The sequence below is a fragment of the Mauremys reevesii genome, linkage group 21 (genome assembly GCF_016161935.1).
Source record: "Mauremys reevesii isolate NIE-2019 linkage group 21, ASM1616193v1, whole genome shotgun sequence".
Classification (NCBI taxonomy): domain Eukaryota; kingdom Metazoa; phylum Chordata; order Testudines; family Geoemydidae; genus Mauremys; species Mauremys reevesii.
The window spans coordinates 2,525,088-2,539,843 of NC_052643.1; the positions used below are offsets into that span (position 1 = coordinate 2,525,088).

Consider the following 14,756-nt stretch of genomic DNA (forward strand, 5'->3'; position numbering starts at 1 on the left):
ACCAGGTAATCAAACAACATGTACAAACCTCTTAGGGACACACACAATCCAATCTTGTTCTTAAAAAGGTAAGTTTTATTAAAAACAAAAAGAAAGAAAATACATCTGCAACTTAGGCTTTTGCTAGATTTTAAAAGAGCAATTCAAAAAATTAAGCACCCAAAATAGCTTTCTTGGGGGTTCAGCTTAAAGGTTACAACAAAAGCAAACAAAAGCACCTGGGGTTAGCACAGAGGAGATCCACAAGCCAGAATAAAGAATAAACCAGATCGCATTCATCGAAATGTTCCCTATCCAAATGATTCCTTCTAGATATGGAAGCTAATTTTTCATACCTGGTTCAAAACTTACACAGCATTCCTGCTTATAGCATTGCCACTCTGCCCCTGCTTCTCTGGAGAACAACAGATGAAGGGAAAGTTTCTTTCCCATTTTAAAAAGTTCTAGCCTTCCCATTGGCTCTTTTGGTTGGGTGCCCACTCCTTTTCTTTTACCTGTGGGCTTGTTAACCCTTTACAGGTAAAGCAAGCAGAGAACAGCTACCAAGAGGGATTTTACAGCTAACTGGGTGGCTGGGTGTCTATCAAAGGGAGCTACGCCCCCCCTTCATTTATCACAGGCTGAGACAGCTCCAAAGAAATTATTCTGATTGATTGTGTCAAATCTCAACACTCCCTTGCAGAACTTAGTTTGCTTAACACACAAGAAAAGGAAACGCACTCCTACAATTACATTGTTAAACATCAAAGTTCTTTGCATATCAGGCAAGGCAGGGTTCCTTGGAGATGGCATTTTCAAAGCCTCCTTGAAAAGACTTTACAGCTCAGGATGTCTGCAGACTATCTGCTACTGTTTAGCAAAGCAGGATTCAATTGTGCATTAAACAAAAGCTGCTGAGGGCTAAATTGTTTCATATCAAACTCAAGCTATTGAGACAGGAGGTCCAGTGGAGCAGAAAGAGCCAGTTTCCTCTTGAGGAAACCTGAGTTCTTTAGGAATGGGTTTGCATGCTCTGATGGAAGAAAAGACAGTTAAGAGGATAGTATCATTGCAGGTCATGTCTACTCTGGCAGTCTCTCCTTATTGGCCCCCATTGGCCAGCCTCTGATATAGCAGCAGCAGTGCAAACCCCTGTGTAGAAAAAGTGCATGGCCGTAAGGTCCAGCTTACGCCAGGTTCAACCAGGATAAGCTCCACCAGTGTGAATAGTGACTCAGAGCAGTTTTACCCTCTCTACACCAATGCAATTACACGAGGGGCTGGCAACCAATGTCTGAAATCCTCAGCATAGGCAAGGGATTGTAGTAAAAATATTAACATTCCCAAGGGGGCGATCACCTTAAATGACCTGTTGGAGGGTTGTTAGGGGAACAGGTTTTTTTCCTCCTGTGCACAAAATATTCAGTAATTCAGTGCAGGTACATATTCCCTCATGATGCATGGACATCAATTTGTTGTGTGATTCACAGAAGGGCATTTGTCTTATCGTCATGGCAGACATTTCCCTGCCTTTCAGGGGCTTCGCTGTTGACCTGAGGTCAGCAAGAGACCAAGCCTTTGATGTGGCAGCCCCTGCATATGGAAATTGCTCCCTTTACTACATCTGCCTAAGCCCACCCACTGAAAATAGATTACAAATGATTTTGGGATGCTCTATATCCTAATGGCGGCCCCTGCTATATCAATCTTGGGGCTAAACAGCAGGTTTCAAAACAAAGAATAAGGATTAGGATGTTAATTTAAAAAAAATCTTTTACTTCATAAATACAGGGCCATAAATGTCAAGATTTCTAGATATACCTAATGGTGAATACATTCAGGATGTATGTAAAGATACATACACTGAGCTCATGCTTTGGTGAACATCACAACACAAAGTAAATCTTAAAACAGAAGCAGCAAAGAATCCTGTGGCACCTTATAGACTAACAGTGCCACAGGATTCTTTGCTGCTTCTACAGAACCAGACTAACACGGCTACCCCTCTGATACTTAAAACAGAGGCTCCCCATCGTCACTCACCTCTTAAATCAACAAATCTGAATACTCACTTCAACAGAAATCACTGTCTGTTTATTGTATCTTTTAAAATGTCTCTAGGCAGTTGCCATGGAAGTGTATTATTTGCATATGTGCAGATGTTCCTTTATGCTACAGATCTAAGAAATGTGTCCAACTCTTCCAGGCTGCACATGCTGGAACAACAGGTGGTTGGAGGAGAACAGGCCAAAAACAAGGACCTGAAGGAAAAGCACAAACATCGGAAAAAATATGCAGATGAACGGAAGAAGCAGCTGGTGGCAGCGCTGCAGAAAATTGATGAGGACAGCAGTGACTGGGTCTTGCTCAATGTCTATGACTCTATCCAAGAGGAGGTGCGAGCCAAGAGCAAGCTGCTGGAGAAGATGCAGAAGAAGGTAACCCCTAAGAAGCCATTAACTCTTCGTATAGAGCTAGGATCTGGGGAGCATCCATGAGATTACTCTTGGAGGTGCCCCTTACTCTTATCCCTCTTTCCCTCATCCGCCTTTCCTCCTTCACCTTCATCCTTTTGTTATAGTGATGAGACATTCCAGTCAGCATGACTCTGGCATCTCTGTGGCTCTCAGACTGATCCTAGTTAACTGACAAGACATGTTAGACACGGATTTTGATTATTTTAGCCCCTTGATAATCTTAAATATTAAATTATCCTCGCTCACATCAAAGCCTCATGATTTCTAAAAATAAGAATAAGATCTTTTGCTTGGGGGGAGCCCAAAATTGTCACTATGTTATTCCACCTCAACATAACACAAAGTAGAAGCTGTAAATCAAGTGGCCTACTTTTGATAGCTATATATGACATGCTTTGAGCCAGCCTGGATAGAACAACAGACAGGAGACCCAAATTCTCTACATGTTGACTCATGTGGGCAAATTGTTTCCCCATCTATAATGGAGAAGAAAGATTTTCACTCACCTTTCTAAAGATCTTTGAGAGGTGCAGGGGAAAGTGCTATCCAGGCGTTGTTGTTATGATTTGTACTGTTACTCACACATATCTATAACCTAGGCAGAGTGGGCAGAACTTGGGATCATTGAGAATGGTCATGGTGAGCTGTTGCCCATCTCCAGCTTTGTCTTGCTTTGACCTGCAAACTAATAAATTGGCTGTGTGCATGCGCGCCATGTGTGTGTGAGAGAGAGATTATTCTCTCTAGTGGCACAGCTTCTTACATTGTCACAGCTGAAGTGGGGGGGGCACATAGAATCATAGAATATCAGGGTTGGAAGGGACCTCAGGAGGTATCTAGTCCAACCCCCTGCTCAAAGCAGGACCAATCCCCAACTAAATCATCCCAGCCAGGGCTTTGTCAAGCCTGATTTTAAAAACCTCTAAGGAAGGAGATTCCACCACCTCCCTAGGTAACCCATTCCAGTGCTTCACCACCCTCCTAGTGAAAAAGTTTTTCCTAATATCCAACCTAAACCTCCCCCTCTGCAACTTGAGACCATTACTCCTTGTTCTGTCATCTGCTACCACTGAGAACAGTCTAGATCCATACTTTTTGGAACCCCCTTTCAGGTAGTTGAAAGCAGCTATCAAATCCCCCCTCATTCTTCTCTTCTGCAGACTAAACAATCCCAGTTCCCTCAGCCTCTCCTCATAAGTCATGTGCTCCAGCCCCCTAATCATTTTTGTTGCCCTCCGCTGGACTCTTTACAATTTTTCCACATCCTTCTTGTAGTGTGGGGCCCAAAACTGGACACAGTACTCCAGATGAGGCCTCACCAATGTCGAATAGAGGGGAATCATCACATCCCTCAATCTGCTGGCAATGCCCCTACTTATACAGCCCAAAATGCCGTTAGCCTTCTTGGCAACAAGGGCACACTGTTGACTCATATCCAGCTTCTTGTCCACCGTAACCCCTAGGTCCTTTTCTGCAGAACTTGCTGCCTAGCCATTTGGTCCCTAGTCTGTAGCAGTGCATGGGATTCTTCCGTCCTAAGTGCAGGACTCTGCACTTGTCCTTGTTGAACCTCATCATATTTCTTTTGGCCTAATCCTCTAATTTGTCTAGGTCCCTCTGTATCCTATCCCTAACCTCCAGCATATCTGCCACTCCTCTCAGTTTAGTGTCATCTGCAAACTTGCTGAGAGTACAGTCCATGCCATCCTTCAGATCATTAATGAAGACATTGAACAAAACCGGCCCCAGGACCGACCCTTTGGGCACTCCACTTGATACCAGCTGTCAACTAGATATGGAGCCATTGATCACTGTTGAGCCTGACGATCTAGCCAGCTTTCTATCCACCTTATAGTCCATTCATCCAGCCCATACTTCTTTAACTTGCTGGCAAGAATACTGTGGCAGACCGTATCAAAAGCTTTGCTAAAGTCAAGGAATAACACATCCACTGCTTTCCCCTCATCCACAGAGCCAGTTATCTCATCATAGAAGGCAATTAGGTTAGTCAGGCATGACTTGCCCTTGGTGAATCCATGCTGACTGTTCCTGATCTCTTTCCTCTCCTCTAAGAAGGGTGACCAGACAGCAAGTATGAAAAATCAGGATGGGGGTGGGGGGTAATAGGCGCCTATAGAAGAAAATACCCCAAATATCAGGACTGTCCCTATAAAATATATGGTCACCCTACCTCTAAGAGCTTCAGAATTGATTCCTTGAGGACCTGCTCCATGATTTTTCCAGGGACTGAGGTGAGGCTGACTGGCCTGTAGTTCCCCGGATCCTCCTTCTTCCCTTTTTTAAAGATGGGCACTACAGTAGCCTTTTTCCAGTCATCAGGGACCTCCCCCGATTGCCATGAGTTTTCAAAGATAATGGCCAATGGCTCTGCAATCACATCCGCCAACTCCTTTAGCACCCTTGGATGCAGCACATCTGGCCCCATGGACTTGTGCTCATCCAGCTTTTCTAAATAGGCCTGAACCACTTCTTTCTCCACAGAGGGCTGGTCACCTCCTCCCCATGCTGTGCTGCCAAGTGCAGCAGTCTGGGAGCTGACCTTGTTCGTGAAGACAGAGGCAAAAAAAGTCTTGAGTACATGAGCTTTTTCCTGTCACTAGGTTGCCTCCCTCATTCAGTAAGGGGCCCACACTTTCCTTGACTTTCTTCTTGTTGCTAACATACCTGAAGAAACCCTTCTTGTTCCTCTTAACATCTCTTGCTAACTGCAACTCCAAGTGTGATTTGGCCTTCCTGATTTCACACCTGCATGCCTGAGCAATATTTTTATACTCCTCGATCATTTGTCCAATCTTCCACTTCTTGTAAGCTTCTTTTTTGTGTTTAAGATCAGCAAGGATTTCACTGTTAAGCCAAGCTGGTCACCTGCCATATTTACTATTCTTTCTACATATCGGGATGTTTGTTCCTGCAATCTCAATAAGGATTCTTTAAAATACAGCCAGCTCTCCTGGACTCCTTTCCCCCTCATGTTATTCTCCCAGGGGATCCTGCTCATCAGCTCCCTGAGGGAGTCCAAGTCTGCTTTTCTGAAGTCCAGGGTCCATATTGTGCTGCTCTCCTTTTTTCCTTGTGTCAGGATCCTGAACTCGACCATCTCATGGTCACTGCCTCCCAAGTTCCCATCCACTTTTGCTTCCCCTACTAATTCTTCCCGGTTTGTGAGCAGCAGGTCTAGAAGAGCTCTGCCCCTAGTTGGTTCCTCCAGCAACTTGCACCAGGAAATTGTCCCCTACACTTTCCAAAAACTTCCTGAATTGTCTGTGCACCGCTGTATTGCTCTCCCAGCAGATATCAGGGTGATTGAAGTCTCCCACGAGAACCAGTGCCTGTGATCTAGTAACTTCAATTAGTTGCTGGAAGAAAGCCTCGTCCACCTCATCCCCCTGATCTGATGGTCTATAGCAGACTCCCACCACAACATCACCCTTGTTGCTCACACTTCTAAACTTAATCCAGAGACTCTCAGGTTTTTCTGCAGTTTCATACTGGAGCTCTGAGCAGTCATACTGCTCTCTTACATACAATGCAACTCCCCCACCTTTTCTGCCCTGCCTGTCCTTCCTGAACAGTTTATATCCATCTATGACAGTACTCCAGTCATGTGAGTTCTCCCACCAAGTCTCTGTTATTCCAATCACAATCATGCTTTTGATGCTGAAGGAATTAGGTATCTGTCTTCATTTGACTGTGGTTCATTATAGCTATGAATCAGAAGACATATAAGCAGTACGAATTGCACCCAAAAATACTTGTAAATGCAAAATTATGCCCATCAAAGTGAGGCCATTCAGAAAATCAGACCCTCTGACAACATGCAGCTTTAAAGATATAGTGCTTACCTACCAAAGGGCCTCCAAAACCACGTGTGCATACAGGGCCGCTGACAGCAATTCCAGGCCCCAGGGCAGAACAGCAATGGGCACGCATGCACAAGCAGTGCCCATGCGGACACGGTCCGCCTGACATTTGGGCGGTGCTGCGCCTGCGCTGGCTGGTGCTGCCGGCTGCGCTGCTGGGCATGCTCTTCCAGCATGGCCAGGGTTTCCACCTGCCTGCCTGGTAGGGTTGCCAACTGTCTAATCGCGCAAACTGAAAGACCCTTGCCTCGCCCCCTGCTCCTTCCCTGAGACAACGGCCCTGTCATGCCCCTTCTCCAAAGCCCCACCCCCTGCTTACTCTATCCCCCCTCCCTCTGTCGCTCACTCTCCCTCATCCTCACACACTTCCACCAGACTGGGGTTCAAGAGGGGGTGTGGGATGCAGGCTCTGGGAGGGAATTTGGGTACAGGGTGCAGACTATAGGCTGAGGCAAGGGGTTGGGGTGCAGGAGGAGATCAGGGGGTGAGCACTTACCTCGGGCGGCTCCCGAAAGTGACCAGCACAACCCTCTGGCAGCGGCTTCTAGGCAGGGGGCCCAAGGTCCATCTAGTCCAGTAACCTGTCTACAATAGGGGCCAGCACCAGATACTTCAGGGGAAGGGGCAGTAAACCCTGGTGTAGGCAGATGTGGGAGAATCTGCCCCTACAGGAATTCATCCTAATCCCTAATAGTTCGTCAGAGATTTGTTTGAAACTTGAAGCCTGAGGTTTTACATCTCTTCCCATTTTTTATTATATACTAGTGTAATTCTGAATATTCTTGACGTCCATATAAGTTCCAGCCCCTCACAGCAAAATTCAAAGTTATTTATTCCCACAACTTCATGTGGCAGTGAGTTCCACATTCTAATTGTACATTGTGTGAAGAAGCGTTTCCTTTTACCAGTTTTGAATTTGGCACCTTTCAGTTTCATTGAATGTCCTCTTGTTATTGGGTTATGAGACAGAGAGAATAGAAGTTCCCAATCCACTTTCTCTGAACCATTCATATACCGTATACTTAGATCATGCCCTCTCGTTATTAGTCTCCTCTCTAAAGCAAACAGTGCAAATCTTTTCAAACTCTCCTCACGTCTTTCTTCCCTCTTCATATCTTCCTCCTAATCATTCTTGTTGTGCCAGTCATCTAGAGTTCTCTCTGTTCTCATCACAATTAACCCTTTCCTTTTGGTGACCTAGCTGCGAGCTGCTGAGACCGAAATCAAAGACTTGCAGTCAGAGTTTGAGTTGGAGAAGATTGATTATCTTGCCACCATCCGCCGACAGGAGCGGGACTGCTTGCTCTTTCAGCAGCTTCTGGATCAGGTGCAGCCCCTCATACGGCGTGACTGTAACTATAGCAACCTAGATAAGATCAGATGCGAGTCCATCTGGGATGAGGACAGCGGCTGCTGGAAACTCCCAGAGCTTGTCATTCAAAAAACCAGTCTTCCCGCAGGTAAGAAAGGCATCTGCATTGTACTCCCCATCCACGCAGCTTATCTCAGCTCACTGGCATGGCCATGTGTATCGCGTTTGGATGGTATTTGCTTATAAAACCTTGGTTTGGCTCACAGGTACAGAATTAGCTGTAATCTTTCTGTGGGAGCCTGGATGATGATCTAGCTAGATGAGGACAAAGCATCTCTTATTGGGACTACCTGACTATTTATTTTGAACAGGATGTCATTGATTTGTGTGATAGTAGGGAATCTTGTGTTAAACCACACAACAGTATAACCCATATCTGATTAAATATCATAAGCATCTCTGGGCCTTTAGTGGAGTCTTGTTTGGTAACTGGTGCTTAACATAAAATTGTTGCCCTTCTCCCCATTCTTTTCCTTCAAGGACCTTGAAGCAGTTTATGAGATTAATGAATTAGGCTTCACAAACCCTCATCAGGTAGGTATTATTAGACTGGTTTTAAAAGGGGGTAAACTGAGGCACAGAAGGACATGACTTCCCAATGTGCCATAGTGAGTCTGTAGTAGAGTGAGGGAACCCAGGATGCCTGACCCCCAGTCCTGTGCTTTTTATTTCATTCCCTTCTCTGTATTAGCTGCCTTAGCCCAATAGATGAACCATTTTCCCTACAAGGTTGAAATATTCACTGCACAGACCTGCAGGCCCCACATGTAGTTGCACTGTGGTATGTAACCTTTCATTTAAATCAGCTTCTGTACCCAATGGCTGGAGGATAGCTACTGTGATGCCAATTTTTTAAAAAGGCTCCAGAGGTGATCCTGGAAATTACAGGCCAGTAAATCTAATTTCAGTATCGGGCAAATTGGCTGAAATGATAGTAAAGAACAGAATTATCAGACACATAGATTAACATAATCTGGTGAGAAAGAGTTAACATTTTTTTTGTAAAGGGAAATCATGCCTCCCCAATCTACTAGAATTCTTTGAGGGGGTCAATAAGCATGTGGACAAGGGTGATTCAGTGGATACAATGTACTTAGATGTTCAGAAACCCTTTGACAAGGTCCCTCACCAAAGGCTCTTAAGCAATGTAAGCTGTCATGGGATAAGAGGGAAGGGCCTCTCGTGGATAGGCCCCCCCAAATGCACAGTCCGTTTTGGTCAATTTAATGATCATAGAATTTTTTTAATCATAAATTTCATTATTTCAGCTATTTAACTCTGAAATTTCACAGTGTTGTAATTGTCGGGTTCCTGACCCAAAAAGGAGTTGTGGTGGGGTCACAAGGTTATTGTAGCGGTGATTGCGTTAGTGCTACCCTTACTTCTGCACTATTGCTGGTGGTGGCACTGCCTTCAGAGCTGGAGAGTGGAGGCTGCTGGCCAGGAGCCCAGCTCTAAAGGCAGAGCCACCGCCAGCAGCAGCACAGAAATAAGGATGGTATGGTATGGTGTTGCCACCCTTACTTCTGAACTGCTGCCTGCAGAGCTGGGCCCCTGGCCTGCAGCCCCCACTCTCTGGCTCCCCAGCTCTGAAGGCAGCGCAGAAGTAAAGGTGGCAATATCACAACCCCCCTACAATAACGTTGTGACCCCCTGCAATTCCCTCTTGGGTCAGGCCCCCCAATTTGGGAAATGCTGGTTTTCCCCATGAAATCTGTACAGTATAAAGTAAAAGCACAAAAGACTAGATTTCATCGGGGGGGGGGAGACCAGATTTCACTGTCCGTGACGTGTTTTTCATGGCCATGAATGTGGTAGGGCCCTACTAATGGATCAGTAACTGGTTAAAAGATAGAAAATAACGGGTAGGAATAAATGGTTAGTTTTCAGAATGGGGAGAGGTAAATAGTGGTGTCCCCCAGGGGTCAGTACTGGGATGAGTACTGTTCAACATATTCATAAATGATCTGGAAAAAGGGATAGACAGTGAGGTGGCAAAATTTGCAGATGATACAAAACTACTCAAGATAGTGAAATCCAAAGCAGACTGCAAAGAGTTACAAAGGGATCTCACAAAACTGCGTGACTGGGCAACAAAATGGCAGATGAAATTCAATGTTGATAAATGCAAAGCACATTGGAAAACATAATCCTAATTATACATATAAAATGATGGGGTCTAAATTAGCTGTTACAACTCAAGAAAGATCTTGGAGTCATTGTGGATAGTTCTCTGAAAACATCCACTCAATGTGCAGCGGCAGACAAAAAAGCTTAACAGAATGTTGGGGATCATTAGGAAAGGGATAGATAATAAGACAGAAAATATCATATGGCCTCTATATAAATCCATGGTACATCCACATCTTGAATACTGCATGCAGATCTGGTTGCGCCATCTCAAAAAAGATATATTGGAATTGGAAAAGGTACAGAAAAGGGCAACAAAAATGATTGAGGGTATGGAATAACTTCTGTATGAGGAGAGATTAATAAAACTGGGACTTCTCAGCTTGGAAAACTGACGACTAAAGGGGGATATGATAGAGGTCTATAAAATCATGACTGGTGTGGAGAAAGTAAATAAGGAAGTGTTATTTACTCTTTCTCATAACACAAGAACTAGAGGTCACCAAATGAAATTAATAGGCAGCAGGTTTAAAAGAAACAAAAGGAAGTATTTCTTCACACAAAGCACAGTTGATCTGTGGAACTCTTTACCAGAGGATGGTGTGAAGGCCAAGACTATAACAGGGTTCAAAAAAGAACTAGATAAATTAATGCAGGATAGGTCCCTCAATGGGTCTTAGCCAGGAAGCGCAGGGATGGTGTCCCTAGCCTCTGTTTGCCAGAAGCTGGAAGTGGACAACGGGATGGATCACTTGATGATTACCTGTTCTGTTCATTCCCTCTGAAGCACCTGGCATTGGCCACTGTCGGAAGACAGGATACTGGGACCCAGTATGGCCGTTCTTATGTTCTTATTGGTAGGTGCATAGCATGTGCCATCTATTGGATAAAAAGTGTAGTGTGAAGGTCCTTCTAGTCCCCGTATGGCTCAGTAAGCAGTGATCTGGGGTGTCTGTAAGGCAGCAGTGGGGAACAAGGAGGACAGTCAGGAAAATCTGGAACTGATTCAGTGCTGCTGGTCTTTTAAGTAATGCCTTTGTTCTCATAGCAGTTCCATCACTGCCACAGACTAAGCCAGCCAGGAAGAGCGCCTCAGGCGAGAACGGAGAGCTGCTGATGGTAAGCTGCACGTCTCCTCTGGGACCCTGAGGGAGCCTTCTGAGCTACACAGCTCTTCCTTCTGGAGGAAATAGGCAGAGGGCTGAGTGGCTCCAGAGGGACTCATACCCAGCCATCACTGGCATTAGAATAAGGGTGTGTGTAAAGCAGAGTAAATAGTGAAGCAGTGAGCTGGCCTCACAGTCCAGTGGCCAGTCAGGGGAGTGTAGGACTCAGGCCAGCAGGGGCTGGGAATGCTGGGAGTCCAGCCCCTGAAGAGGAGAGACAACCCGGCCAGAATGATAGACAACACAGAACCTAGAGCAGGTCCAAGACTAGAAGGATAGTGCATTGGCTGTTCTCTGTGGGGAGCTGGGCTCAAGGTCCAGTTGGCATCAGATTCTTACTCCTGGGGGAATTCTGCGCATCTGCGGACGCGCAGACTTCATCAGTCTCGCATAATTTTGTATTTTCCCGCATAAAAAACATTCTGCCCAAGAAGTGCTGCAGTTCCACCTTCTCCCCACCAGAGGCCGCTATGGTGCCAGAACAGCTGGCTGCGTTCATGCCGGCTGTTCTAGCGCCACAGCGGCCTCTGGTGGGGAAAAGGTGGAACTGCAGCACTTCTTAGGCAAAATGTTTTTTATGCAGAAAAATACAAAATTCTATGCTCAGTGCTGCAGAATTCCCCCCAGAATAGAGTTCATCACAGCACCTGCCCGCGGACGCAGGTTAGACAGAGTGGGGCACACAAGGCTGCTGGGGGGGTCACAGATTCTCGTTCAGAATGGCTAGTGGGGGGACAGATGGAAGCATGGGCTCAGGAGCTAGTGGGGTGACAGGGTTGAGCCTGGGGATGGGGGAGGGGCTCTGCAGAGACCCGTGGGGGCGAGAGGTGCAGGAATGCAGCAGATGTGCCTGACTGAATTGGGGAGGCTTGGGGTCAGCCAGGGTCTGCATGGGGGAGGCTTCCCAACACCCTAACAATCCCACCCCCAAAGAAAAACCTCCCACCCATACTCATCACCCTCCAGGGTCACTCCTAGGCTCCTTCCTTTTCCCTCAGCTCCTCTGTAATCCCTGACTCCTCCAAGCCTTTGCACTGCTTCTGACAGGTGCAAGAAATACAGTTCTGTATTGTCATTTAAATGAATTACACAATGTTCTGTATTCATATGCCTAGTAAGGAATCTATTTGTCAATAAAAAATTACCAGAATTTTTTTTGGTCTGTATTGTTACAGACATACTTGCTGACAGATATTTTGAAATAAATTACCAAAATAATTGTAACTGGCATGATTATATTGTGTTATTTTGACCAACAAAATATGCAGAATTTTGCAGAATTTTCAGATATTGTGTGCAGAATTTTTTATTTTGGGGCACAGAATTCCCCCAGGAGTAATCTTAGCTCCCCTTTGACAACAACAAAAACACTCCCTGCTTTGCTTGGCCTCTCTGCCCAGGGCACAGTGGCCTAGGACTAGGTTAGTTCAGCAAGTGTGGACGGAAGCTTATTCCCAAACTTCTATGGGGATTATGAATCCTGCCTCATGGCTCAATTGATTTCCCCCTCCCACCCATGCAAGACCTTAGTCAATGCGACCAATCCAATTGCTTGTAGTAGTTGCTGTAACCCCTACAGGTCCCCTTGGCAGGGCTTTTGGACAGTGGATTTGCATGGTTTGCAAACCTACTGGCCATGTACCAGCTGCAGCCTTGGAGAGAGTTGCCAGAAAGCCATTCAGTGCAGCACATAGAGAGTCCTGCACCCACTCCATCCAGTGTAGCAGAATTGCACCGGTATCATTACATTTTGGACTTTGCTTACAGGTATTGGGGATGGGGTGTGGCAGGATGTAGCCTGATGCCTGTCCAGATTATGCCCAAGAATGTGTATTCTGCAGTGTTACTGTTGCCCAGGTTGGATAATATGTTTGATCACTTCATATTATCTCTAAGTCTCTGGCCCTAGCTCATGGAATGGTGCTTGGCTGCTTTCGAGCTGGCGCTGAGGGGAGTGCTGCTCACAGCGTTTTGTGATCCCAGCAGGAAGAAGACCGCTACAAACTGATGCTGAACAGGAGTGACAGTGAGAATATTGCCAGTAACTATTTCCGGTCCAAGCGAGCCAGCCAGATCCTCAGTGCTGATCCTATGAAGAGTCTTGGTAAATATCCCAACATTCTCCTTTCCTTTCCTCCGTGTGCCGGTATCTCCTGCAGTGAGGGTTCCATTCCTGGCATGTTAGTCTAGAGGGATTTGTTGTTCCCCAGTCAAATAGCCTCTTTAATGGACAATGCAACCCATTCCTTTATTGGTGGTAATAGCCATTTTGCCCTCTGACAATGGTTCCCTAGAGTTGCTCTAGCAGACCAGATGTTGATAACCCTGCCAGTAGTGATTTGAATGATTTGCTTCCAGTGCTTGTAGCTTGGAGGTAATTCACATTCAACGTGTCACCCTGACCAACACTTGCTGTCTTTTGTCCCTCCATAGGGTTGCCACTCATCCCAGTTTTTCAGGGAATAAAGCACCATGGGCTGGATGTTCTGCAGAAGGAGCGGCCTTAGCCTGTGTGTCATTCAGTGGTGCTAGTGATTCCTTTTTAAATTTGCCATGGACTTAGTCCTTGGTGACAAGTGCCCTTGCTGTGTCTGACTCCATTTGTTTTAGGGATAGCTAAGCTCTGTAAATGTACAGCATGGGCCCATCTGTACAGCTTCTGTACAGCATTCAATAGGAGTCTCTTGCCGATCAGGCCCTTTGTTTTTTGGGTTTTGGTTTTGGTTGGTTGGTTTTAATTAATTTTGGAACAATGTACTGAGCTGCATAGCTCTGCGGCCATTTCTGAGCCAGCACACAGAAATAAATGCAGCTGTGGATGAACCGATAGATACAGAGTCTTTCCTCTTCAGGTCACTGGTTCCAAAGTAGATTAGGTACGTCTAACAAAAGATAACAACCCTGTGGTAGCCTGAGTGAAACAGATTTTTGTGGGGTTTCAGTCTAATTCCTGGTGAAGAGCTGTCTGCATAATAAAACCCACCACCACAGTTGGTGCTAATTGGCATCCTTGCTAGCAGAGACTGGATGGACTACACACACTCCCATCTTACCCTTAGGAATGTCTCATGAGGACAGGATTGAGGCACATTGATGAGGCAGCATGAAGAAATGTATCCAGTTACTACTACTTCCTATTACCCTTAGGCCTGGTCTACACTGGGGGGGGGGTCGATCTAAGGTACACATCTTCAGCTACGTGAATAGCATAGCTGAAGTCGAAGTACCTTAGCTCGAATTACTTACCCGTCCTCACGGCGCGGGATCAACGTCCGCGGCTCCCCCGTCGACTCCGCTACCGCCACTCGCTCCGGTGGAGTTCCGGAGTCGACGGGAGCGCGTTCGGGGTTCGATATATCACGTCTAGATGAGACGCGATATATCGAACTCCGAGAAATCGATTACTACCTGCCGATCCGGCGGGTAGTGAAGACGTACCCTTAGTCTCAGGTGTCTGTCATGCTGGCAGCTGGGCTCTTCAATTACAGAGAATAAGCAGAAAGCCAGAACAAAACAGAGACATAATCAACAATTCAACCAACTAAATGAGCTTTGCATTGTGCCATGAAAGTCATTAAACTCTGGCTGTGATGCACTTTCAAGGGGATGTGGGCATCAAATCCCAAATGTGGAGGCAGTCCACTGAGAAAGGTCAGCCACCAGGCATGGGGTGTTTCACTCTCCAGGACTCAGTTATTAGTATTTGACTAGATACATTGCATATTCAGAAAACCAACCAGTGAAACGGTCA

At 45.9% G+C, this 14,756-nt stretch overlaps 1 protein-coding gene across 1 annotated transcript in view; it reads left to right on the plus strand.

Moving 5' to 3' along the window:
* The window catches only part of LOC120388020 (kinesin-like protein KIF17), a 45,618-nt gene that overhangs the window by 15,967 nt on the left and 14,895 nt on the right, over positions 1-14,756 (plus strand). Inside the window, 4 exon segments of the mRNA XM_039509556.1 lie at positions 2,186-2,417; positions 7,539-7,797; positions 10,891-10,958; positions 12,989-13,109. Of these exon segments, the coding sequence (XP_039365490.1) occupies positions 2,186-2,417; positions 7,539-7,797; positions 10,891-10,958; positions 12,989-13,109 (680 nt within the window).